Genomic DNA, 26,411 nt, shown 5'->3' with positions numbered 1-26,411 from the left:
TCCCTCCCTGCAAATGGAGCTCACACTCTGCAGAAGCATGAGGAAAGCTTCAGGCACATTTATTTCATATAAGAGATCTCCAGGCACAGCTTACAATGACATTTCTCAGCATGACACCCTCATGCAATTCAAGAGTCTGGAAGATGATTCATATTTAATGTGTTTATGCCGCTGCACCAGGCAAAATCCTTCTTTTCCTGTCCCCTGAACAAAGACACTTGTAATTCAAGTAGTGAGCACAGAGAACGGTTTCCAGAGGTAAAAGCAGATCCTTTCCCTCCCTTCTGCTTTCCAGAAGAACAACAGAATTAAAAGCTTGAGACAGCAGCTCAAAATCCCAGAGTTCTAAGAAATTACACTTGCCTGTTTGATATTCAGAGAGTGGGTAACACCTCTTTTGTCTGGATTAATGAATAGGAGATATACATCTATTAACAAATTAATGAAAATCCAATCAGCAACATTCCATTTTCATACTCTTACAACTGTTCTGTAAATCACAAAACAAATTTCCAAATGGAAGAAGAACCAGAAGTCTGTCCCTGCGAGGTCATCATTGCTAAAAGCAGCCCATCCTGCTCCTCCAAAAAAACCAGGACTTAACTGCAGCAGTATTTCTCACCTATAATGCAGCTTATACGGGCAAAAACCCCAAAGCAAGGTGACAGAAAAGCCTCGAGTAAGCTGAATTTCAGCCAGATATTGCCTTACTCTGTGTTTTGGGAAGCAGAGAACAAACTGTGTTAACTACCACAGGAATAGTAAAAAGCTCTCACCACTTTGGATCATTCTCTGTCACAGAATTCTCTCATTATCCAGAGTAATCATATCTGGAAATGATTTCTACACACACTGCAGCCTGCAGTTCCAATTAGCCTTTTCTTTCTTTTCTTTTAAAAATGACTAAATGAGATTACCTACAACACTATGGAGACTGAACTATCATTTCCCTCTCATTTCCCAAAAAAGGAGGTCTTAGAGCAAATTAAGAGCTGACATAAAAATTAAAACCAGAAAGACTTACACAAGACAAGGGAAATATTTCAGATACAGAACACCAGGTTGCCAAAGTCCTTCCTCCTCACCCTGTTCCTTTACAGTGTCAGCTCCTCAAAAATTTGCCTACAGTCTAAAAGTAAGCACTTCATGTATGCAAATGAATAGTCACTCTTAAAATATGAATGTAAAATATATATTTGTTTCCCTGTATAATCACTAGGCATGCACAAAGCCTGGGCTGATTTTCCTGTTAAGGAATCAGAGCCCAGCCCAGCCAGACCTCTTGTTACTACTCGAGACATGGTGACAGGGCTTGAAAAAGTGGTGGCAACTTTTCAAAGACACTGAAGAAATCCTAAAACAATAAAGAAAACAGGGAAACACGTTTTTATCTACAAACATGGTACAGCTACAGCAAGAACACAGCACAAACACTGCCACATTCAACGTGGCCCTTGCTTAGTGGGCAGTGTCATCAGCACTGAAAACACAACTGGTCTTTGCTCTGTCTGGGGTTTTGTCAGGTTGGCTGGGGGTTCTAATCACAATTTTAACAATTTGGAGAAGTGTAGTTGCTTGTGCTTAATGCTTCTGATCCAGATTTTAATGCACCCAGGAACTTCACTGGCTCCAAAGTCCCTCCCCAGCTCTCTTGGAGCCCCTTTAGGCACTGCAAGGGGCTCTAAGGTCTCCCTGGAGCCTTCTCTTCTTCAGGCTGAACATCCCCACCTCTCAATTTGGCATCAGCTCACTCTTTGTGAACCAACATAGTCTCTGACACTGAAAAGTGCTTGTAGGAGAACAAGCAGGTCTCCTTTCAGGGTTAACAAAACACCTTAACACTAATCTTTGCATTTTTTTTGTTCTTGTGCTGCAGTTTAACCCAAACACACCTAATTTTCTTAATTTTTTTAAAGGGGCTGGACTGGCTGTTAGCAGACACTAAATACCTGGAGGTAACAGACATTTAGTTCCATTCAAGTTTTTAAGTCTTTTCTGTTAGATACAGAATTAATTAGCAGTTCAGGTCTGTCTGTGGATTTATAGTGTAACAGGGTTTGTGGGGTTTTTTCTTCTCTTGTTTTTAAGATAGATGATTCTACAAGATTTGGTTGCTGCTGTCTGTGAACCAAACCCATCATTAAGCATCTTGGTTTTAGAAATACATGCCCAAATTACTTTTTTAATAAGTGATATAAAACCATCAAATCCTTTCAATATAATAAACCATGAAATTCTTTCAATGACCAAGTTCCACTGTGCACAGTTAAATCCACAGGTTCTCTCAGGAGAGGTCTGGCAAAACATGAATGGTGAGCAGTGCTGTAAAGTTTCTCTGACAAGTCTACAACCACTTCAGGTTCTGATCAGGATCCCTGGACCATGCAAATCTGGGAAACATTCTCACACAAACATTTTATGCATATGAACTCAGAGAGAGAGAGAAAAAGGAATAATACAGCTATCTGAATCCTTATCTTAAAAACAGACATTTTTCTCTCAAGAAACAATTTCAGGCCAATTAGGAAAGTGGAACATGACCTTGTAAGAAATATGGGGATCGAATTATGAAAAAAAAAAAAAAAAAAGATGCACCTACAGGGAGAAAAATGGTATTTTTTCCTCTATGCACAGATATTTACTAATATATACAGGATAACGAGAAGAATTCCAGATGCAAACCAGCACTGAGGCTAACATCTCAAATCAGATCTTTGTCCTTAAACCCTCACTTTTTTGTGTTTAACGAAGATCAGTGAGAGTCTTTAAAGTCTAAAACATGGCTGGGAGTAAGAGAAAGATAAAGATTAAAAGGTCATGCCTTATTTTTATATATTGTCAATTAGGAAAAAACTAAACTGACCAGTTTACAGCAGTTCCAGCTGACATACAAAATCCTCAAATACATGAGGATATAATGTAACACATCACACTAGAGCTGTGTGTGAAAGGAGTTCAAATACTACACTTCCTCAGGCCTCAAAGGAAAACATGACCTTTCTTCCTCCTTAGCTTTTGGTAAAGGCTTCATGGCCCAAAATGTCATCTCCCATTCCATTTTTATCCTACCTAGAATTCACTTTTACTAAGCATTCTGCCTTAGTTCCAAACAGGGATTCATCCCCTTGGAAGACAGAGTGCATTCTAGGAGTTAACAGCCCGTGTGGCATAACAGAGCAGCACAATAGAGAATTTATTTCTTATGAAGATGTATATAAAAAACCACAGCAACCATTTACATAAAATACTTGGTAATTCTGATCACCCAGTTTAACTGTATCACCTATATCCTCCTAGAATGAACTCTGTTACTTCTCCACAAGCTCTTTTTTACACTCAAAACTTTGCCAGCACTGTTCATGTTGGCCAGAACGTTACAAACCTTAAGAAAGCATCAGAATAAAGGAGAGTCCTTACCAGCAGCAACTACAGCTGGAGGCGGCGAACCTGCCTCGCCACCGCTTGTTTGGCTCATGGATGCTATGGATGTTTCTCTGGAAGGTGGTAACTGCAGCTCCTTTGGGAGAAGGTCATAGACAGATTCTGTTGAACAAAGAGGATTTAATCAAAAAGTTATTTGTGTTCAGTACAAGAAAAGAATGTTTTTGCCTAAAAGATACGAACCACAACCCAACCCTTTCAGAACCTTTGGAGAAAGTTACATCAAGCGCTTGGAAACCTTAACAGCATGGAAAACAGTTATTTCAGAAAACAAACATTAAGACACACATTCTCAAGACTGAAACAAAGGACACAAACTTGTTCAAACAAAGAAATAATTCATGAACTTCCACAGAAACGGTTCTCACCCAGAACAAAGGGGCTGAGGGCATGTACAGCACATGAGGTGAGAATCACAGACAAACCTGCTCTCAGAATTCCAACTGTGCAGCTGACATCCAAAGGAAAAAAGCCTAATTAAGCACCATCATCCCCAGAATAGCCTATAAAGTCTTAGAATCCCAGAATGGTTTGGGTTGGAAGGGATCTCAAAGTTCATCCAGTCCCATCCCCTGCCCTGGGCAGGGACACCTGCCACTATCTCAGGTTGCTCCAAGCCCTGTCCAACCTGGCCTTGGACACTTCCAGGGATGGGGCAGCCACAGTTGCTCTGGGCAACCTGTACCAGGGCCTCATCACCCTCACAAGAAAGGATTTCTTCCCAACAACCCATGTAACACTGCCCTACTTCTCCTTTATAGGAAATTCTTATAAATATTATTTAGGTGCTTGAGACAGACACGAAAAGCTCAGTTTTTGAAGGCTTTTTTCCCCCCTTACAAAGCAACAATTATATTCAATTGATCCTAAAGTAAAATATATTTGTAATTTTTACAGCAATTCTGTAAAAATCAGAAAAGTCACAGAGTTGACTAAAAAGCTTTAACTGCATTAGGACGTAAAAAATGAGGCACATAAGACAAAGCCCAGGCAGATACACACCCAGCAACACTTGTTCACACTTTTTACTACGAAGAGCAGCTGCATTAACATTTCCTCAGACATGAGTGCAGCGGTTTGTACAACCCCTGGTAAATGAGCCCTGGCCTTTACTCGGGCTGGCACTGGCACTACAGCCCGCAGGAGGGGAGTAAAATCACAGACAGGTGTTCGGGGCTGCTGCTACTCACAATGTTTAGTGAGGGGCCCCAACATAAGGGATTGCAACAGTGTGTGTGTGCATGTAACTAAAGAAACCTTTGTATTTTGTATATAAACTGAACATACACATATACTTCCATTCCTTTCCCCTCAAGAAGTTATCTTCGAGAAGCGAGTTGCTCATCACCATCATTCTGTCATGACTCATAAAATATTCGGTATTGATTACAAAAGCTCCTTTCCAAATCCCAAGTAACTAAGTAATTGTGATCTTTTCTCTTTGGGCTGGTTCTTGGGGATTTTTTTTTGTTTAAGAAATTTATTTTTAACTCTCCGAGTGACGAAAGTTCTGTCAAGCTTTTTGCTTTAAAGGGATGCTCAGATCCAATACACCCACAGAATATTTTTTTCTCAGGGAACACATGACTTTAGCAGTAATCCACAATTCTAATCTTTGTGAATAATTCCAACAATATGATAAAGAGGGAGAGAAGGAAAAGCCAGCATTAGAACTGAAGCACATTCCCAAAGATCACAAGACCATTAAGAGCAAATCTTTAATTTCATGCTTCATTGATAAACACCAAGTTACTTGAAACATGGACTAAACTACGACACCCAGCTTTTATCCTGATACACCTGGAGAGCACAGCTAAAGCTGGAGCTGAGTCCTACACCTGCACAAGAGGCTGGAACTAACCTTGGGGGCTGTAAATATGAGAGGATGGTGGAAGTTCTTAGGAAGGAACTTTAGGTCTCCTGGGTAACACATGAGGAGGAAAAGAGATCAAAACCATGCAATTAAAGACAGAATGGGGAAGACATGGAGTTGTTGGAGCAAGTCCAGAGGAGCCCATAGAGATGCTCCAAGGGCTGGAGCCCCTCTGCTCTGAAGCCAGGCTGGGAGAGCTGGGAATGTCCAGCCTGGAGAAAAGAAGACTCCAGAGAGATCTTCCAGTCCCTAAACAGGCTACAAGAGAGCTGGAAAGGGACTTGGGACAAGGGCCTGGAGGGACAGGACAAGGGGGAATGGCTTCCTACTGCCAGAGGGCAGAGTTAGATCGGAAGAAATTCTTCCCTTTGATGGTGTGAGGCCCTGGCACAGGTTGCCCAGAGAAGCTGTGGCTGCCCTGTCCTTGGAAGTGTCCAAGGTCAGGTTGGACAGGGCTTGGAGCAACCTGGGATAGTGGAAGATGTCCCTGCCCAGGGCAGGGGGTGGGACTGGATGAGCTTTGAGGTCCCTTCCAACTCAAACTATTCCATGAATCTGTGAACAAATAACAGAAGCTTATGGTCAAATCCAAACTTTCAGAAGAAAAACAACTCTCCTGGCTTTTCTCAGAACAGATGCAGCTTCACAGCCTAAAACACATCTTTACTGAACTGGTTTTCAACACTTCCCTGAGGAATCCCAAGTGCCTGGGTACCTTTAAGAACTCTTGCAGCCACAAACCTGCTCTACACACATCAGACTTCAAATGAAACTTTGTGTTTTCACCTAAACACAGGCCAATGTTTATATATGCTGCACTATAAATAGCATTAAAGCAAAAACTGACAAATTCCAGAAACATGAGAGTTGTCGCAAGGAAACTAATTCTTCCCCAGAGGATACAGCTCCCTCCCCGCCTGACACTGGATTTAAAAGCTGAAGCCATTGCTCAGCTCCCCTCCATCGCCGCGTTTTACACACGTGTGCACACACACCAACACTATCGGAAACTTCCTGCTATAACTTTACGTTGATTTATGTGGAAAACACCCACTAAAGGGAAAGGCTGCTATGGAAATGCAGTATTACATTGAAAGGCAAAAATAGCATTTCAGCATCATTACGTATTTCTACATAATTAGCAAGAAAAAAAAAGGCGCAGACAGAATTCCTGCTTTCAGCAGCCAGTGCTGAATCAACGAGGGAAGTTTCAGCTGTCTGACAGCACTAAATGTCTTGTAATTTATTGCTGATTTAAATTCCCCTGACAAATAGATTAGTTGAGCTCAAGTTTCTGGGTTTTTTTTCTGGAAGTAGCTCCACTTATACTCAACATCTTCCCTAATCACATTTTCTTTCTTCACAAAGGAATCGAGGAACACGTGTTTCAGAATTGGTGTTATTATGAAATATAAACAAGATAACAAAACACTAATGATCAGCCAGGAGTCCCACACACCCATTTCCTCACACAAACCCTCACGTGCACTTAGGTAATCAGTTATTAGACATCCTATCTACAGTAAACTTCCAAATCTCCTATCTTTCCTCAAATTATCTCACTTAGACAAGCCCAGCTTTGCAAATTCTGCTCCTGAACTCAAGGACACATGGGGACAGCAGATTTACAAAAAGTATTTTAAGTGTCAAATTTCTTCAACTGCCCTTTATCCGATTATCCTGCCCCCATAATCTCTCATCTGAGATCAGCTGCTTGGAACTTTGATCTTCCTGCCAGTTACACTGACAGTCCAGAAAATTCTACTTCACATGGTTATATGGACCAGAACTGCACCAAACATCAATCAGGATCCAACACCACAGCACCTGACATCTGAGGAAGACAGGATTTTGTTGTGTACTGCTTGAACCTGCACAAAACATTCAGAATTTATATATTAATAAAAAATAATCAAGAAATTTTAGGAAGAAATCCTTCCCTGTGAAGGTGGCGAGGCCCTGGCACAGGTTGCCCAGAGCAATTGTGGCTGCCCCATCCCTGGAAGTGTCCAAGGCCAGGCTGGACGGGGCTTGGAGCAACCTGAGATAGTAGAAGGTGTCCCTGCCTAGGGCAGGGGGTGGGACAAGATGAGTTTTAAATCCTTTCCAATCCAAACCATTTCCTGAATCTCTGAAATCGGTTCATTTTAAGTTAAATCAACTGCACAGAAGGTGTCTATGGCAGGCCTGGACACATGGCCATCCATCCACACAAAATATATCCTTGGGTCAACATGGATCTGGCTCAGTCCCAGCAGCTGATGACAGAAGCTCTGTCTTTGAGGGAGAGAGGAGAGGCCTTGGAAAGATTTAGGAAAAATAATGCTGAGAAGGTAGAAAAAACAGGAGGTGAGGCTGATGTGGTGATACTGCAATGCGAGTGCAAAAGGCCAGCGGTTCACGATGGCCAAGTTATACAAGCTCTCCCTCCTCCTGTTTTACTCACTTCCCCTTAGTGCACACACACAGTTGCACTTTGATAGGAATGTTTCTGGATTTCTACACACAGCCTAACCAGGCTGAGTTACAGACATCTGGGCCCACACCAAAATCCGAGTGCTTTGGCCTTCCCCCATCTCCTCCACCACTGAAATTCCTACCCCTTCCTCATCCTCACAGCATAACAGGACCTTTCAGAAACACACCACACCTTGTGACCTGCAACATCACATTCCTCCTCACTAATTAGGATGCTGTGATTCCATTTATTTTTAGGAACAGAGCAGTTAAGCTTTCGGGAGCAAAGGGAACATGACACAACTGCTTCCTGTTTGGGGTGCGGAGACAACTGTAAGATTCTATGAGGAGTCTGCAGCTTGGACAAGTCCCAAAGAAAGCCCTGCTTTTCCCACAGAGGAGGGATTCCCACCATGGAGGGTACTCTCACTCCTAATAGCCTTACAGCAAACCACGTACACAAGGATCCACTATTCCCTCACACGCAGCACCTGGAAGGTTCTTCTGAGCCACCCACCTGTCATAACTCCTCAGTGACTCTCTGCTTGCATCTACACAGAAATTTCAGCTGTACAGATTAAAAAACTGTGACTTCTAGTAATTTAGTGCCCTGTTAACCTGTGCTGTGGTAGGACTAGAACTGGTTCAGGGCGTTACGGAACTTGTCTGCCCTCAAACTTCTGTGATGCAAATTAATTTGAGATGCTTCTGGTTGGTTGACCAAATTGCTGCTGCTTGTAACTCAGCACCTGGTGACACTGGGAACACAGACAACAGCAGAGAATACCCATTTCCAATGTTTAAAAGCAACAGCAAGCCCATCCACGAGGAATACTGACATCCCCACTTTGCCAGTACCTCTAAATGCCTTAAACATTACAGAATTTTCTTCAGATACACCAAAGACTTCTCAGTGTTGCTATTCTGTACCTGAAGCAAAGCCCTGTTACCCAGAACTTTCACACACGGAAGCCAAGTCACAAACCTGATGGAAAAGTCTGCCCTGACCTGCAGGCAAATGAGGCCATAAGTAACGCAAGGGGACCTGGCTGCAGCCCCAGCCCCACTTCAATGCCACTTCTCCAGGTTGTTCCCCAAGCCCAGCCTTGAGGAGGTCATTGAAATCAGCCCTGACTCTGCTCCAGCTCATTTGTGCCTGTTCCACCATGGTGATCTGCTCCTGGGACTTCACCCCTCTAATGCCAGGGACTCCTCCAGCAGCACACCTTCAATCCCCACCCCTGGAATAACAGGTAAGGACAGGTTTCCTGCTCCAAGGAAATCATGTGCAGAGCACAATCAATACATGAGGGACAATGAGAACCACCCAAATTATCAGCAGTAGAGGCAGAGATAGGGCATCTTTCACTTGCTGCTGGGATTTTTTTGCCTTTAAGGGAAGGTACATCCTGGAAATCCCTTACCACTTCCATGACCTCATGAACAGCAGCAAAGTTAATCCTTGTCTTTTAATAAGCTCCCTGTACTGAATGGCTGCCCATTTGATCCCCACTGATACTCGTCTCCTCAACATGGTTTAATACCCGCACAGATTTGGCTGCTTCTTCCAAAGCCATTTCTTTGCTGCAGCACATGACAGTCACACCAGAGATTACACAAAACCTTGGTGTGCTCCTCTAATCAGCTGGTGGCATCCGAGCAGAAATCTCTTCTAATGATGTACGCTAAGCTGATCAAAAAAACAAGCAAGCAAACAGGCCAAGAGAGTTGTTTATATGGAACTAAGATTAAAAAACAATTAGAAATCATGAAGCAGCAAGTAGCCTCTGCTACACAGGGGGAGGTCAGGGAAGTGAAGGGAAGCACAAGTGCTCAGCAAATTGAAGAAACTATAAAGTAAAAAATAATGGTGTCCATATTCCCCAGTTAGGGACGCAGATTCAGGTTCAGAGCACCCACACGCATATATAAACTTGCTATGATGCTAATCTAAGACACAGTTTTGGGCTAAACCTGTATTACCAAGGTTCCAAATGTCAGCTGAGGGCCTGACTGTCACTCCTCACTCCAAAGGCAGCTGCATTTAAACTATACACGTGACTTAAAATCTTTCAGAAACTTTTGTGGGTAAGAGATGCTAAAACCAGAATCTACTCTATGCCTAAAAAATCCAGGCCTCTGCCAGAAGACCTTGTGGTTGGTTTATCTGTTTATCTTGAAGTTCTGTTCTACTCAGAAGTCCATGATAAACACCGCAGTTTAGTGGTTGAGTTTATTGTAGGCCACCAAATCCACGACAATAGCTTAGTTCACAGAGAGTTTTTAAAGAACGATGGGGGGGACGGGGAGCTCTAAATATTCAACATGTAAACAAAGCCTCACTTTGTTTAAAAATGTTGGTGTCACATGACCCTCGTGGAGTTTTCTGTATACAAAAGCTTGGGGGTGGGAAGACTCCGAAGCAAATTATTTCACCCATCAGGAAGGACCTGTAGGAACCAGCTGAACCCTCCAGTTCTTCACCCTCCCCAGGCTCCCTCCATACATCCAACACAAACAGGTCCTCCTGCAGACCCCAGGAACAGCATTGACTAAGTTTGACTATTACAGCACAGAGAGTTCAGAGAACTGTACAGTCACGGAATGGTTTGGGTTGGAAGGGACCTCAAAGCTCATCCAGTCCCACCCCCTGCCCTGGGCAGAGTCATCTTCCACTAGACCGGGTTACTCCAAGCCCTGTCCAACCTGGCCTTGGACACTTCCAAGGATGGGGCAGCCACAGCTTCTCTGGGCAACCTGTGCCAGGGCCTCACCACCCTCACAGAGAAGAATTTCTTCCCAATATCCTCACAGAATTAAGGATATGCTTCGGAAAACTTAGACCATCCTCAACTCCCAACACGCATTAGAACCACTAGAGAGTCCACATCTCCCAGAGGTGACTGTTCTTGCTTCCTCAAGGCTAAACGGGGAGAAGTAACCTCAGGATCCACTGGAGTAAATCCTACAGTGAAAATATGACAGTGCAGTGCCTTTTTGTCTTTGAGTGAGCAGCCAAAACCATTCCTACAGCTCCTCTAAATCACACACCTGTACTGCTGTGAAAGTGAAAGGAGCTTGTCCCCAGCCCATGGAACACTCAGGGACTGCTGCCCCCTGAGACGGCAACATCGGTAACGGGGCTGGCACAGGGACTGTGCAGATGGAAGCCAAAGCAGGATAACAAGGATTCAGTAAGAAGCTCAACAGAGGAAGCTCTGAGAGTCTGAGAAAGGCAACTACAAGAGACAGAGAGCCCAGTGCATAAACCAGAACAGAAACAGACTGAGACAGGCACAGCCCAGACGGGTCAGTGACCACTAAAGCACTTCCTACTCCACTGCGGCGGGTTTGTTGTTGTTGGGGTTTGGGCTTTTTCCTGTTTTTTTTGTTTGGTTGGCTTTTCTGAGTACTCCGTAGGAGATCCAAACTCTCACTTGCAGAAGTGAGAGTCACCCGCCCCAACTGCAGGCCATGGCAGCTCTGCTTAAAGCAGACGTTTTACATTATAAAGTGACAAAAAAAGATTTGAAAGAAATAAAGAACACACAAGAAAGAGTAGATCAGCTTTTGTTCTGTATCTGTCAAGAGGATTTAGGACATATTACAGACTATCATAGCTCCTGCATTTCCTAAAATCTTTGCAACTTCACTAGATTTACCATCAGGTGCTCAGCAGCAGGGAAAAGGAAACAAACAGCCCTGAAAACAGGTTGAGGTTTCCCACGGAGCATAAGGGGAAGACCCTGCTTGAGCTTACACAGAATAGATAAAATACAGAATCACAGAATCACTAAGGTTGGAAAAGACCTTTAAGATCTTTGAGACCAACCATTAACGCAGGACTGCTAAGTCTCACTAAACCCTAAGGATATAGATTTACATGGGATATTGGGAAGGAATCCTTCCCTGTGAGGGTGGTGAGGCCCTGGCACAGGTTGCCCAGAGAAGCTGTGGCTGCCCCGTCCCTGGAAGTGTCCAAGGTCAGGTTGGATGAGGCTTGGAGCAACCTGAGATAGTGGCAGGTGTCCCTGCCCAGGGCAGGGGGTGGGACTGGATGAGCTTTGAGGTCCCTTCCATCCTAAACCAGTCTGGGATACTGGGACACTCAATGTGTAACTGCATGGCAAAAGCCAGAGAGCAAGGAGCAGCCCATACATAGTGAGGCTGAGCAGGAGGACAGCAGACACTACTTAACAGTCTTTATGCAGACACCCTAAAACATTTTACAGAGTTACTGCTCTGATTACTCCTATTTTTGCAAGAGTAGAAGCTGAGTCGTAGTAAGAGCATAACTCCCAAGGCTACCAGTCCAATCTATCTTACCCAGTGCCCAATCCTACAGGTAACACTAAAACATTGCTTTCATGTCATATTTTTGAGTATGTCTCAGAATATGACTAAACACAGGACACAGTTCAAATTGAGTAAGCAATCTAAAATACATAGAAGCTAATTCCTTCTGTTCCTGGAGACATTTACGTGTTCTGTCTAACTCCCCAACACTGCCCATGGTATTCCACACAGCTCCCAGATGCTCTGTCACCTTCACTTGACAGAGGGAACAAACTACAGAGCACTATTCCCTCCACCTGGCCAGACATCCCCAGCGTATCTGCCGATGTGGAGCAAAGACTGGAAGCGGGTCTTCCCGCCAGCGCTCCTGTTATTGTCAGCCCTGGCAGGGCTGGATTGCTGCTACAGCAACAGTGGCAGCTTTTCAAAGGAACTGCAGTGTACACAAGGATGTTTTACACAGCCAAACAGAAAATCTTCCTTCCAGTTCCCCCTGGCTTCAGACAAAAGCAGCAACCCCTAAACCAACAGGCTTCACGCGTGTGTAGGGAAAGGCAGATGCCACAGTGCTGCCTGTGCTGGAAAACTGCAGGATTACAGAGCTGATGTTGGTGCAGCTCCACTCTGAAGAATCAGCAGAGGATCTGAGCACTGCATGCTGATGACGTATCACCGGGCACTAAAATCCAAATCTTGCCTGCAAATGCTGCTACTGCCCAAAATGCACATTATAGTATGTTAGTGAAGGAGACAGGAGTTTGCTGAAAGGGACACTTCTGAGAGAAAGATGACCAATAATATATTATTAATGACTGAAGTCATTAAAATTTGATCACAGCTGTAATACCACAGAATCATGGAAAGGTTTGGGTTGGGAGGGACCTTAAAGCTCATCTCATACCACTCCCCTGCCGTGGGCAGGAACATATTCCACTAAATCAAGTTGCTCTAAGTACCATCTAACCTGGCCTTGGACAATTCCACAGTATCATTATTTCTAGAACTTCAAAATAAAAATCAAAGCTAAAAATTGTTTCTTGCATTTTTTTGAAGGACAAGTATTAGTACCAAAAATGCCAGTATTAAAAAGGCAATTTTACAAGCAATTCATAACTGAACAAGAACCAGCTCCTGCAGTATCCCACCAATCTTCAGAAAAGCTGCTAATCTCAATATTCAGGATTCTGCACAGCAGGTTAGGGTTGAGAAATTAATCCTTTTAAAGTTGAATTTCAACAACTGACAAAGGCATGTGTTAGCTGAATTCTATTTATGGCATTTTTCCAAATGTCAAATAAAGCTTTCCTGGCCGTGTTTCAGTCATCCCCATTCACAGCTCAAAGAGGACTTTTATAAATGTAGACAGGCAGTATAAATCCTGGATCTTGTTTGCATCCAATTTTACACATTTCAGAAAGAGAGAACAACATTATATAGGAATTGTCACTTCAAGGAATGGACCAGTAATGACTTACTGAAATGCCTGTCCTATGCAGCTGTAAACTCCAGACAAAAACTCAAGAACTGAAAAATACTCTTTGAATACCACTGTGGACAAGACAATGCAACTCAGGGCTGACAGACTTGCAGGTACATGAGCAGAGAATCATGGAATCATGGAATCACAGTATGGTTTCGGTTGGAAGGGATCTTAAAGCTCATCTTGTTCCAACCCCTGCCATGGGCAGGGAGACCTTCCACTAGACCAGGTTGCTCCAAGCCCCATCCAATCTGGCCTTGAAATGTTCAAAGAAACCCAAACACTGTGCAATCAAAGAATATCAATAATAGCTCTTTATCAACCTATTTAAAACACTGGTGTTGTTTCAAAAATCAAAGTTCACCAGAAACACAGAGGTAATCAGGCAGTTCCTTAGGAGCAATGCACCATCAAATCCAGGGACACACACATGAATTCAGAATCCACCTGACCTGTAATGTTCTGTGGTCTCAGAACAACATTTCTCAGCTTTTTCAAGTCTGCACTATTTTTTCTGATGGGGCTGGTTTTGTCATCTCTTACGTTTGCTGCGGAACAAGAAATGCAACAGTGGCAATGAAAAATACAGGCACTACTTTCTTTAGAGGCTGTACCACGATATTTGATGTGAAAAATAAAAGGCATCTGAAAGAATTCCAACACATTGCAACCATCTCTTTGGTTCAGTTTTTCATTATAAACCTGAGTGTAAAGGCTGTGTTCACGACACCTGACCTGTCCCAGTAACTCCTAACACAACATGGAGCATCTGGAGCCCACCACCTTTACACCTCCCTCCCTTCACTCCTGTTAGTCAGACACTGCCATTAAAAGGTATTTTCTTTCATCGTCACCAAAACTGAGAAATATTTGTGCTTCCTACCATCACTTTGCTTTCTACTTCTAACTCAACTGTGTTTGATTATAAACACTGATTTTAAAAAGAAAGATGATGTTTAACAAACAGCACTCCTTGGTACAGTTAAACAGAGCTTTGGTGAAAGTCTGACATCTAACACACTTCCAACAGACCAACTGATCAGGCACATGAGGTGCATGCTCAGGTAAACCTGTGGGATATGCCCCTGGAAGGGATTCCTCAGGGAAATAAACATGCAAGTTGTTTGCAAAAACAGGTTTTCAAGGCATTAAGCAAGTTCTTCTCCAAATACATGGCCCTTGGGAGACAAGTGGGAACTTAAGCCAGGCATTTAATGGTAAAATGTGGATAAAAGATTCCTCGTTGCACTACAGTGCTAAAATCCCAACAGAATCAGGAGACAGCAATGAAGGAATCAGTGGTGGAACTTCTCTGGAACTGCCAAGCTCCTAAAACTTAAGCGTAGTTGTAACAAATCAGACTAAATATGGATTAACCCACCTCTGCTCTGACAGCAGCAAACTACAGGCAAAGGTTTACAGGAAGTTTAGAAGAGTATTTCTATTATAACACCTTCCAAATGGTGACAATCAGCTACAGACTCACTCCCTGGTTTATGGGAGGCTGCAGACACCCTGGTTCAGGAGCACTGATCTTTCTAAAGGAATTCTTTTGCTATTGTGTTAATGTATCAAAATACCTGCACAGCGAGGAGCACCCAAATGTGCTCTAACCAACATAATCTTTCCTCACTACCACACCTGCAAAAGCACTGTTTTCACTTAAGTAGCAGCAAATAACTGAATTACTGAAGCTTAAACTCAATCCTTTCAGGCCACAAAATAAGAAACCAAATTATTTTCCCATCTGATTAAAGCACCGGTGCTGGGTTTCAAGGCAAGGCAGATGGCACCAGCTAGAATTCAGATGCCCTGAAAGAAAAACAAAGTAGGATTTACTCCTAGGTGAGACCTGCTAAGGTTGGGCACTGCTCACACTCACAGACATGAGAGAAGGTCCTTCTCTCTTGCTGACATGAAGAGAGGAGTTGAAAACTGCTGAAGATGCTGAGTGTAGTTGGAGCACAGAACTCCAGGAATGCCCAAAAAGTCAATATCTAAGGCACACCCTCGTGATAAACAAGTGTCCCTTTTTAAGGGTCTCAGGAGGTCCATGCCAGCCTCGAGGACTGTGACAGAGCTGGCACTGCCTCCACGAGACTCACCCAGCTCCTCTCCCACAACTGGGACATCTGACTGTTTTCAGAAGTTTAACCTAAGGCCAATTCCTGAGCTCTGCAGCATTTACTTATGAGATAAAACCAAGACCATTAGGAACTGTAATTATAAATTCCTCAGTAAATCTGCTTTAATAGGAATACACATTCCAAGCAAAGCCACCCTTTTTCCTCCCTTAGAAACAAAGCATACTCAGATATTACCAGGAGACCTTCCCATTCCTAATACAACAGTGAAGAGAGCGTAAACTTAATGGAAGACAAGAAATATTTCTTCACCGTGTATACAACTGGACTGTGGAGTTTCTTGCTGAATCCAAAATCAAATCAAGAGTCAAAAAAGGTCTGAGTCAGCATCCAGATGCTCCCACTGTGCCCCAAATAGTAAGAATTTACACCTGTCCACACAAAGGATCCTCACTGCAAAGGCAGAAAACTGTCCCAGTTAACAGCAGCTCTGAACCCAGTGGATGATTATTCTCAATCACCCCACAGTGGTCCTGTCCAAGCTCACTGATTCTTCTGCTGAGTGAATCCACACACACACAAAAAAAGTCAGGCCTCCAGAAAATGAGAGCCTGAAACAACTGGATGTAGTGTCACTTTTTCTGAAACGGAATGGAAACTCCAACATTTGAAAACTTTTTAGGATTTCTTTAAATCTTGCTCCCCCATATCTTCATCTTATTTAGCCATCAACAGGAACCACTGTCCACCTTGCCTGTTTTCCAAACCTCCTGACCTTCATCACAACTCAAACGTGTTTTTAGGATCAAAACTCTGCATTACTTCAGCACATCACATCAGTTTTATAAACTTTGTAAGGTGACCCCAAACCCTTTCTGACTATTTACAAAGCAACCATAAAACCTTTCCAAGTGCTGGAGGGACAAGTCATGGAGGGGAATTGAGAACAATTTACAGAGCGTATTTATATAATAGTGGTAACATTCCTCAGTCCTTGCAGGGATATACACCTCACAGATCCCTCAGAGCAACACAGCATAGTAAAATAATGTACTTGAAGTTGGACATTTACCTTTCAAACACCGCTGAAGCACTGCGTGCTTTGCAAACAGCAGTTACTGAAGATTTTACTCTGTGCCCATTAGCACATGCTGGGTCTGAGAGTTTGTTCAAAGTTGGGTCTGAGAATTCATTTCAGTCAGATCCTAACATAATTGTGAATGAGAGAGCCAAAACTCATCTGAATATTCAACCTCCTCAGTTTACTTTCCATACACACAGAGATAACAAACGCGATAAGTGCACAGACATGACCACAGATCTGACTTCACCTGCACTTTGGCCACTCACCAAGTTCTGCTGGGGTATACCAGCACTTCTACACCTCAAAATGAGCTCAGGCCATTGCCTTTTTGCATAAAACAAAGTATTATTCATATTATTTGTCTTTCATTTTCACCATCCCTGGAGGTGTTCAAGGACTGACTGGACATAGCACTCAGTGCTCTGGTCTAGTTTACAAGGTGGGGATCATTCAAAAGTTGGACTCTATGATCTTAGAGGTCTTTTCCAACCTAAATGGTTCTGTGAAATACATTTTCAAATAAAACTACATAAGCCAATTATCAGTGAAAAAAATCAGATCAAGTCTCCAGGCTGACAACCATTTTTAGTCAACAGATCCCAGAAGGTAACCATGCTGTTGAAAACTTATAAATAAAGATCAGATGCTTCATAAAAAATGAAAAGTCTTAACCTACAATCTCAGAAATGTAGGATGAGAAAATTCTACTTCTTTATAACACTAAACTGCAGTGAAGAATCACAGAATCACAGAATGGTTTGGGTGGAAAGAGACCTTAAAGCTCATCTCATTCCACCGCCTGCTATGGGCAGGGACACTTTCCACTAGACCAGGTTGCTCCAAGCCCCGTCCAACCTGAACTTCAACAGTTCCATGGATGAAAGAATTAACCAATGTATGGAGACTCTCTAACAGAAAAAACTGCAACTTTCACAGAACTGCATGAAGTATCCGAAACGAGTAAAACTGATAATAACAAGCCCAACTAGTCTTAGAACCAAAGAAAAAGCTTATTTAATTTCTCTTAATTTCCCCTACTCCTTGATCCACACCACACATTTCTTCCTGGAAAGGGCTGTCAGCCCTCGCACAGGCTGCCCAGGGCAGTGTTGGGGAGTCCCCATCCCCAGAAGTGGATGTGGCACCTGGGGACATGGTTAGTGATGAACACGGTGGTGGTACTGGGCTGACGGTTGGACTTGATTGTCTTAGAGGTCTTTTCCAACCTTAACAATTCCATGATTTACACTCAGGTGCAAGCAGGGAAGCATGGGAGAACCCCAGACAGGAGCAGTCTCACACTCCTCCACCCACACCTGCAGCTGGAGGTGTTGCAGTGTCCTGCCTAGCTCCCCGAGCTCCAGAAATGGATTCCCTCACCAATTCCCAAGAAACCAGCTCCAGCAGGAATCCTGCTTTCCTGGTCTCAGCACAAGAGCACGGGCTCAACAAATGCTACAGAAGGCACAACATGAGGAGCATTGGAGCATTTCTTCCCATGGTCGAGCCAGTTTAGTAGTTCTACCTCATCTGCTCCCACCTCAATTTAATCCCAGTGTTCCAGACTCCCTTTCCTGTCGTGACACCACTCCTTGTGCAGCTGCACAGTAACTAGACCAGGAAGCAGAACAATGTGAGAAAATCCGATCAAAAGTACAATATCCCCATTCTAGATCAGCTTCCCAGTCCCATTCATCTCCCAACCACAAACAACAATTGTGCTGGCACGATTCAGAGCACAGTCCATGGGTGAGAACAGACGGCGGGGGAAAGGGGCTGTTCAGGCAGCTCTGCCACCAGAATATTCAAATTATACCGTGGAAAGCTGTGAATTCACAATCCTCCCCCCACCCCCAGCACCACAATCATCTTGCAGCAACACATTCCAGAGTTTTGTTTCTAAAGCCAACAAAAGAGTAAGATTCCAAGGAGAAAAGGACATTCATGAGGCTGACACAAAATTTAAGGAACTTAAGTCAAATCCATTTCAGTTGACTTAAGTCAGAATGTCCCAGGGGCAGCTGGAAGAGCTGCAAACGGTGGATGTATGAATCCATCCCTCACGGAACACTCAGCACAGTCCACCATGGCACCTTCTACCAGCTATAAAGAAGATAAAAATTGCTACAAAAAGAAGCCAAGTCTGATTTCTGTTCTTAAAGCCTGCTAATACTAGTTTGAAGGTTCAAAACTATTTTTATAGGGCATCTCTTCCATCCCTCTTTGATAATTCAGTCACTGTCTTTGACCAGTGTTATCCCTGGGATCATGGGAAGAAAAAAGTTCTGGCAGAAAAAAAGAAACTCACCAAATCCCACGTGTTGTATCCCAATTCCCAGCACCCACAAGTGGATTACAGTCAGTTCACATTTAAGCATGAAGAAAAACTGAGTTTTGGTTATATGACATTTTTAGGGCAAAAGAGCTATTTATCAGAATACTAACATTCTTCTTGTTGCCTACAAATTCCAGGAAGTCTCACAGTTTTACAGTCACTCAGCTGTGGAAAGTAAAATCAGGGGAGATAAATAAAAACTTCTGATGGCACTTGCTGCAATGCAAAAATGCCATTTCATTAGTACACACACATTATTGTGTAATTCAAAATGAACGTATTAGCTAAATTAATCCCACGTTTAATCAGATTTGGTACCTGACATCTGATGAGATGCTTTAATTACAGGTTTTCACCTCTGCCTGTTTCCAATGAAGAGCCAACTTTGCTCTATTTGAATGTTGCAGATGATACCCAAACACAGGAGAACCAGCCTCGAGGTTTTAGGTTTTATGCTCCAGTGATTTTTCTACTACATTACTAATCTGTATGCACATTTGGGTTGGTTTATTCCAAAAAGGACAGTGTGTTATGTAAAGATGGGAAAGAAACATGCTACAGCCCAAATATTTTCTGCATGAGGTGGTGCATACTTTTTTGTATCTCTGTTAACTTCTTATCAGGAAATGCCAGCCTTCTGCAATGGTTATAAAGCATTTTTTAATTGATTATACATTATTTAATATTGATTATACATTAAAGGTTGGTTTTAATCCTTCATACAAGTCAGTTCCTCGGGAGCTATGGGATGAGCTCCAGCAACAGGCCTTGGAATCCACACTTCCCATTTCTTTCATTTTTAACAGCTATAATCAATATATAGAACATTTATAAATCCTATTCCAGAGGCCTGCAAGTTAAGAACAGCTTCACCATCATTTTAAGTCACTATAAGCTGCTGAAAGAACCAGTCCCACCCTTCCCCACAGCCAGTTGCCACATGTCCCTTCCTTGAGTCAGCACAAGCCATTCACGAAGACCCACGGCAAACCCAGTTAAAAATCAGCATTCCTCCTCCCCTTCTCCCTTGGGAAGGAATAAGGGAGAAGCTGAGTTAATTTTAACATGGTCAGCTCCCCAGTCCAGCTCACTGTTGGTGAGCGTCAGTGTTGGCATGAGCGGAGCCACAAGGAAAGGACGGGGGACACAACCACTTGAACTGTGCACGTGGGAATTCATTCTGCCTGGAACTGCTCCTGGAACATCCACGAGGATGCAAGATAAAGTATTTAGATACCCAAAATATTCCCTTTCTCAAGCTACGCATAAATGAAATGACTCAAGGAGTTAGCAGATCAGAGTTCAAATTAAGGACTCACATCGCCGTTTCACCTGAGGTATGGGAGCTTTTAGAGTTTTGCTTAATGCTTTTTAATGAATATGAAAGCAAAAATCTTAACTGAGATAGTCATGGAAGCCAAAACTTTAACACATGGCACAGGGACAGGCTGATGACGTAACCCAGCCTGCCCAGAGAACGGGACAAAATATACCATAAAAAAACTGCACTACAAAAACCTCCATTCACTGGCTTTCCAAATGTAACCTTGCTTTTTTTAATCAGTGCATGCAGACTCTGCCACTTTAACTACAATAAACTGAAGTTCCTATGTCAGAAACCCCTGTAAACTCCCCAGACCACCCCAACTTCAGCCTCTCTCATCATCTCTGCGCTCCCAAAACATCCCAGGACCGTCCCTGATGACTCTCAGGGCTCCTATCGCCAACCACAACCAACCCCAGGGCACAGGAATGCGATCCAGAGGAAAAGGCACTGGCCCCAGTTCAACCTGGGGCTGGACTCACCCCCGGGCGCCTGCACTGCTAAAAGCAGAGCAGTTATGAGAAACTACTCGCTCTAACACACCCTCATCATAAATGCATAGTTGTGGTTCTCTCGCTGTGTTCAGACCTTTCCCTTTATCTCATCAGTTGTACTCGTACCCTGAGCCAGAGCACTTGTCCACAGGGTGAGTTTATCCATATCTATCTAGGAAGAAAAAAGACCCACTGAAATGTGTTCTGATCAGTCAGAGAACCACCAACACCTTTTCCTAGACCCAGCTGAAATCATACCAATATACCTCACGATCGCTTCATTATCCATTCTCAAAAAGTGTAATCATTAGCTCTAAAGTTTAAAGTGCTTTCCAACTTATCACCTCCCTGATCTTTTATTATGACAAAATACAAAAAGCAAACCTTGCTTTAACCTCTTTGTAACCATTCTCTGATTTATACACCGCTGTCAGGGCTGCTTGCTTGGATCAAGCAGCTCAGTTCAGCCACAACATCCTTCCCTTGACCTCCTCCACCTCTGAACCCACAGCCACGCACAGGAAAAAAAATACACACTTGATTAATCAGTTTGAGACCTCTTCCTACCTGAAGCATTCAACTATTCCATTAAATACAAAAAAACCCCAAGAATTCACAGTAAGATTGGGCAGTTCAAAATTTCTACTCAATTCACGAGTCCTTGAAGAAATTTTGTGGCTTACACAGAATGTTTTTATTTTCAATGTGCTCCAAATTAACGGTGCGCACTTCCCAAATTTCCTGTAGGATAACTTTGATGGGGTTTATCGCCTGTATTTTTAATTGAACTACCTTGTTTCAAAATACTTCTCCTATTACCCTCACTAGGATTTAAACCAACTGCAATACATCGTGTTGGGTAACTGGAAAACCTTGAACCCCTCTAGTAACATCCTAAAGAAAACTTACAAGGTACTGGTGATACCAATTAAACAGTGAGATGACTCTGAGCAGTTTGAGAGCTTCCAAGATATGCTTTGATTCATTGAAGTCTTTCTTTCTTTTACCTTCACCTCTAACAACACACAACTCAGAGCTAAAGACCACACTACAGCTAGTTCCAAAGATCCTAAAAAAGTTTCATTTTCCTCGTAACAACACTAAACTGGTTTAAACTTTCACTTTAGGGTAATAAGGGACTTTCAGTTTTTTCAGTTGTAGAGGCCCAAACTTGCTTCCCCCACCAGCTGTACTGTGGGCAGATGTGTTCAAGAAACTACTATTAAACTACTAGTAGACACTACGAGTACCACAAACCACTAGTAGTGACTTTCAGGTCTTTTAAATAGTAGAAAATGAAGTAAAAACTCGTGTGGTATATAACCCTTGTCCTGATGTACTCATCCGTGTTCTCGTGCACTTGTCAGAGCTCAAATTCGGATATTATAAAAGCAGGTGTTAATTTAATTTACCCTTAAGGGCCCTCCAACCCCTCTGGGGCTGACTCCCCACAGCCGATGCCGCTCCCCGGTGCCCGGGGATAACGCGCGGAGATGCTCCGAGCCCCCGGTACCGTCACCCCGCGCCCTCCCCACGCCGGGCTCTGTGCCTGGTTTTACCCCAACCCAGGGAGTTCCACCCCAAACCTCCGAGCTCCCCTTTTCCACCGAGCCCCGTTCCCGGGAGACTTAAACGAGCGGCTCTGGAGGGCCCGGCCGGCGCTCTCCGTTAGCCGCCGCTCCAGGCCGGAGGGTGCCCGTCCCGTGGGCCGGGGCAGCCCCGGGGGGGCCCGGGCGGGACCCCTAGGCCGAGCCCCCCGGCGCCGGCCCCGCGGCCGGAACCTGTCCGGACACATTCTTGCGGCAGCCGCGGCCGGGCCAGGAATGCGGCCGGGGGAGCCGGGGGAGCCGGGGCGGCCCCGCGCGGCCCCGGGGCCCCTCCGGCCGCGCATCCCGGGGCGGGGGCGACGGGCGGGCGATGCCCCGCGGGGCCCGGGGCGGCCCGGGGCGCGGGCCCGGCGGGAGCGGCGGTACCGGCGCGGGCCCCCCCGCGATCACTCACCCTTGGAGTAGAGCGACTTGGGGGACTCGAGGTCGAGGTCGGCGCTGAGCAGAGAAATGAAGTCCGAGGGCATCGCAGCTCCGCGGCCCGGCAGGGGCGAGGGGGCGGCGGGAGGAGGGGGGGCCGGGCCGGGGGGGCGCGGCTGCCTCCGCCGCGGTGCGGTGCGGAGCGGAGCCGACAGGCGGGCGGGGGGCGGCGGGGCCGCGCTCGGAGGGCTGCGCTCGGGGCCCGGGCGGGAGGTCGGGCCGGGGCGGCGGGAGCGGGCGGCGCGCGCGGGGCCGGTGTGAGCGGAGCGCGCCCGACGCCGCTCCGAGCCCGCTGCGCATGCGCGGGGCACGGGAGGGGCCGGCGGGGGAACGGCGGCGGCACGGCCGCTTCGCGCGTGCGCGGGGGGAGGGCGGGGAGCGGCGGGGGCGGAACGGCCGCGCGTGCGCAATGGTGGGGGGGGGGAGTCTGGAATGGGGAGGGGGAACTAACCGTCTGGGGAGAACCCCGAGGTGAGGGGAGTCCTCGGGGGAGCCCTTTGGCATCAGGGGAAGCGGGACGGCCCTTCACGGGGAGCCCCCAGGGGAGCCCCCTCGATGGTCCATCTTGGGAGACCTCCAGGATGAGGGAAGTTCGTCCCAGGAGCCCTCGCGGTGAGGGGAGCTGGGGTGGTCCCTGAAGGGAACCCTCGGCAATGGGGGGAGTGAGGATGGTCCCCCAGGGAGACCCCGGGGTAAGGGAGCCGGCATGGACCCACGGGGGAGGAGTGAGAGGAGCCGGGATGGGGGTCCCGCGGTGAGGGGAGCAGAGATGGCCCCTCAGGGGAGCCCCCAGGATCATGGAGGTCCCCGGGGGGAGGGCGGCAGCACCGGTTGCCCCCAACTCTGGTGGCCAGGGCTGTGCCAGAACCGGCTGGCCCGGGGCTGGGGTTTGATGGCCCCCCGCGGGTCAGGGCCAGCTCCGTCTCCCTTCAAGGCTCTGCCATGGAAACCCACGCGGCAGAGCTGTCATCACATCCACTGGTGAACATTGTCCAAAATAACGGGCTATTTCCAAATAAACAACATGGAAACGCCAAAGGAGTGTCATTAGTGCGTTATCATTGACACAGACATGGCAAATGCCTTAAGAAATGAGTGCCCCCGATGAGGGGAATGGGGAGGACACAAGCACTGAGAAGTTCTCCTGAGTGGGTTTGAGAGCCCCTTTCCCTGACAAGGTGTAAGAAGGGGGAGGAGGTAAGGAAAGGTGTCCAATTACTTTTCCAAAGTGTCCAAAATCTGCTTTGGAAGTGGGGAAGGGATGAGGAAGCAAGAGGGGTTGTGTGTGAGTGGATGGAGGTGCCAGGAGAGTGCTTAAGCTGTGAAAAATGGAGGAGGAAGGAGCTGTGAACAGCTGCCGCATGCCTCTGGTGCCGCACGGGCTCCAGTTTCCCTGTGGCACCAAAAGGTTGGCTCCCGTCCTTCCCACTGCCAGCTCCTGTGCCAGTCCACTCTCAGATTCCGGCAAAATCTCCCTCCAAAAACACTTGGCAGCTTCCATAAACTTGCTGTAGCCCAAAAGCCAGTGACCAGCCCTCAAGCCCTGTGCCCTGGCAGCCAGTTGGATACCATGGGACCAACACCCCAGTGCCTTCACCAGGTGCCTGTTCACACTGCCGTGCTTTGACAGTGCTGTGCTGGTTCCTGGAGCTTCATCCCACTGTGCTCCTGTGACACCACCATGCTCGTTCCTGGAGCTCTTTTCCATTGTGCTCCCCACCCGCAGGGTGCCCAGACAGTGCCCGTGGGGTCAGGGTGGGAGGCGTTCCTGGTTCCACAGCCCTGGCAGAGCGAGGGCATCTGTGTGGCGTGTGGTCAGTGGCATTTGAAGTCAGTTTCTCTTTCATCCCAGATGAGCTGCTTTAATCCCAGAGCTGTCCTGGCTTTTCCTCTCCTCCGCTTGACTTCACCCGTGGTGAGAGGCCATGGAGTGCGAGCACATCTTCAGATTTCAGCCTTGTCCTTCAGCCAGTGCACCCAGAGAGCACCTGCCCAAGGTAAGCCACGGATCTCTCCAGGACCCTTCCCTGGGCAGTGACAACTGGGATGTAGCCAACCTGTTCCGCAGGAACACTCGTTATGGCACACCTAGTTCTGCTGCTGTTTATGGGGAGTTCAGCATTGCTCACCCTTACATTGTTTACTTGCTTCAAGCCAGGCATGAGTGTCATCCCAAGTTAAAAATCTTCCAGAGGGGTTTGCTGTGATCACTGCGTCCCCTCAGCAAAATGTCCAGGGATGGGGCAGCCACAGCTTCTCTGGGGAACCTGTGCCAGGGCCTCACCACCTCACGGGGAAGGATTTCTTACCAATATCCCATCTAACCCTGCCCTCTGGCAGTGGGAAGCCATTGCCCTTGTCCTGTCGCTCCAGGCCCTTGTCCAAAGTCTCTCTCCAGCTCTTTGTGGAGCAGTCATACTCAGGATAGCTGCAGGGAAAGGCTTCCCCCTTTGGCAATCTCCTGCCTGCCAGCTCCTGGAGGGAGGGGGATTCACCTGTGCCACGCAGGGATAGCCCTGCCCAGCAAGGGAAGAACGTCTGTCCTGTGAGAGAAGAGAGACCTACTCTTACACCAGCACTACAAACCTAAACCATTTGGGAAGCATCCAGGGAAAACTATGCAAGACTGTGCTATATTCACCTCCTGTCTGAGTGATGAGGGAGACAGAGGCTCACAGAGAGCTCTGGGGCTCACAGATGGGCTGTGGGGAGGAAGGAAAACAGATCTTAGTCCTGAAAGGGGAGTGATGAGACGTAAAGCAATCAGGGATGGAGCAGGTGCCTTAGAGGAGCACAGGAATGGCACAGCAGCACCAGCTCTGAATGGCACAGCAGCACCAGCTCCTCGACTGCTGCTGGAGGGTGTTTGGCTGTGAAGAGCTTTGCAGAGTCCCAGGAAGGGCAGAGGTGGGAGAGCAAAAATGACAACATGGAGTGGGAGTAAAAGTGGAGAAAAAAAAGGAGTCTTGGTGCTCTGTGGAGTGCTGCAGGAGCAGCCTGGATGTGCAACCCTGCCTGTGCTCACCCAGCCTGGGGTGAACTTTCAAAGCGCAGCTCTGATAACAGCTGGAAAGGAGGGAGGCTGGGGGTGACACGGAAAGGGGACAGGTCCGGGTGCTCCCAGCACTCCGAGAGAGGGAGGCAATGGGCAAAGGCCAAATTTGAAGAAAGAATCAATAATCTGGTTTGGGGGAGAAGAGGGCAGTCCTGGACAATTAGAATTTTAATGACTAAATACAACTAGTCCAAGGATCAGCACGGAGCAGTGGGACTGGGGGGAATAACCACACAGAGACAGGACGGCAAGGCACAGATACAAGGTTTTCTGGGATCCAGTCAGAGCCATAAACTCCTCATGTGAGGCCCAGCATGTGGAAAAGCCGTGGGAGCAGCAGCAGTGGTTCTGTGTCATTGATCACAAAGTTCCTCTCCCTGCAGGAGCAGCAGTAGAGCAGCACATGTGAGGGGGAAGGAGCCTAAACCAGGATCGTGGGGACAAATTAGCAGGTGCCTGTG

The 26,411-nt window shown here is 46.1% G+C and overlaps 1 protein-coding gene across 7 annotated transcripts in view; it reads right to left on the bottom strand.

The window, feature by feature from the left end:
• NFAT5 (nuclear factor of activated T-cells 5) overlaps nucleotides 1-22,964 on the bottom strand; it is a 57,192-nt gene extending 34,228 nt beyond the window's left edge. For 6 of the 7 annotated variants that reach the window (XM_017816287.1, XM_017816291.1, XM_017816289.1 and 3 more), the window contains exons 1-2: nucleotides 22,870-22,964; nucleotides 3,418-3,543 (exon numbers count right to left, since the gene is read on the bottom strand). In XM_017816287.1, the coding sequence (XP_017671776.1) occupies nucleotides 3,418-3,543; nucleotides 22,870-22,942 (199 nt within the window). In that variant the 5' untranslated portion in view covers nucleotides 22,943-22,964. Of the gene's footprint in view, nucleotides 1-3,417; nucleotides 3,544-22,869 lie in introns of those variants that run through there. The other variant, XM_017816294.1, reaches the window with a different exon arrangement.
• Between the last annotated feature and the right edge of the window lie 3,447 nt (nucleotides 22,965-26,411).

The sequence above is a fragment of the Lepidothrix coronata genome, unplaced genomic scaffold (genome assembly GCF_001604755.1).
Source record: "Lepidothrix coronata isolate B3197 unplaced genomic scaffold, Lepidothrix_coronata-1.0 Scaffold54, whole genome shotgun sequence".
NCBI lineage: Eukaryota > Metazoa > Chordata > Aves > Passeriformes > Pipridae > Lepidothrix > Lepidothrix coronata.
Note: the sequence above shows the minus strand (reverse complement) of the source record. Positions and strands in the feature narration are given on the sequence as shown.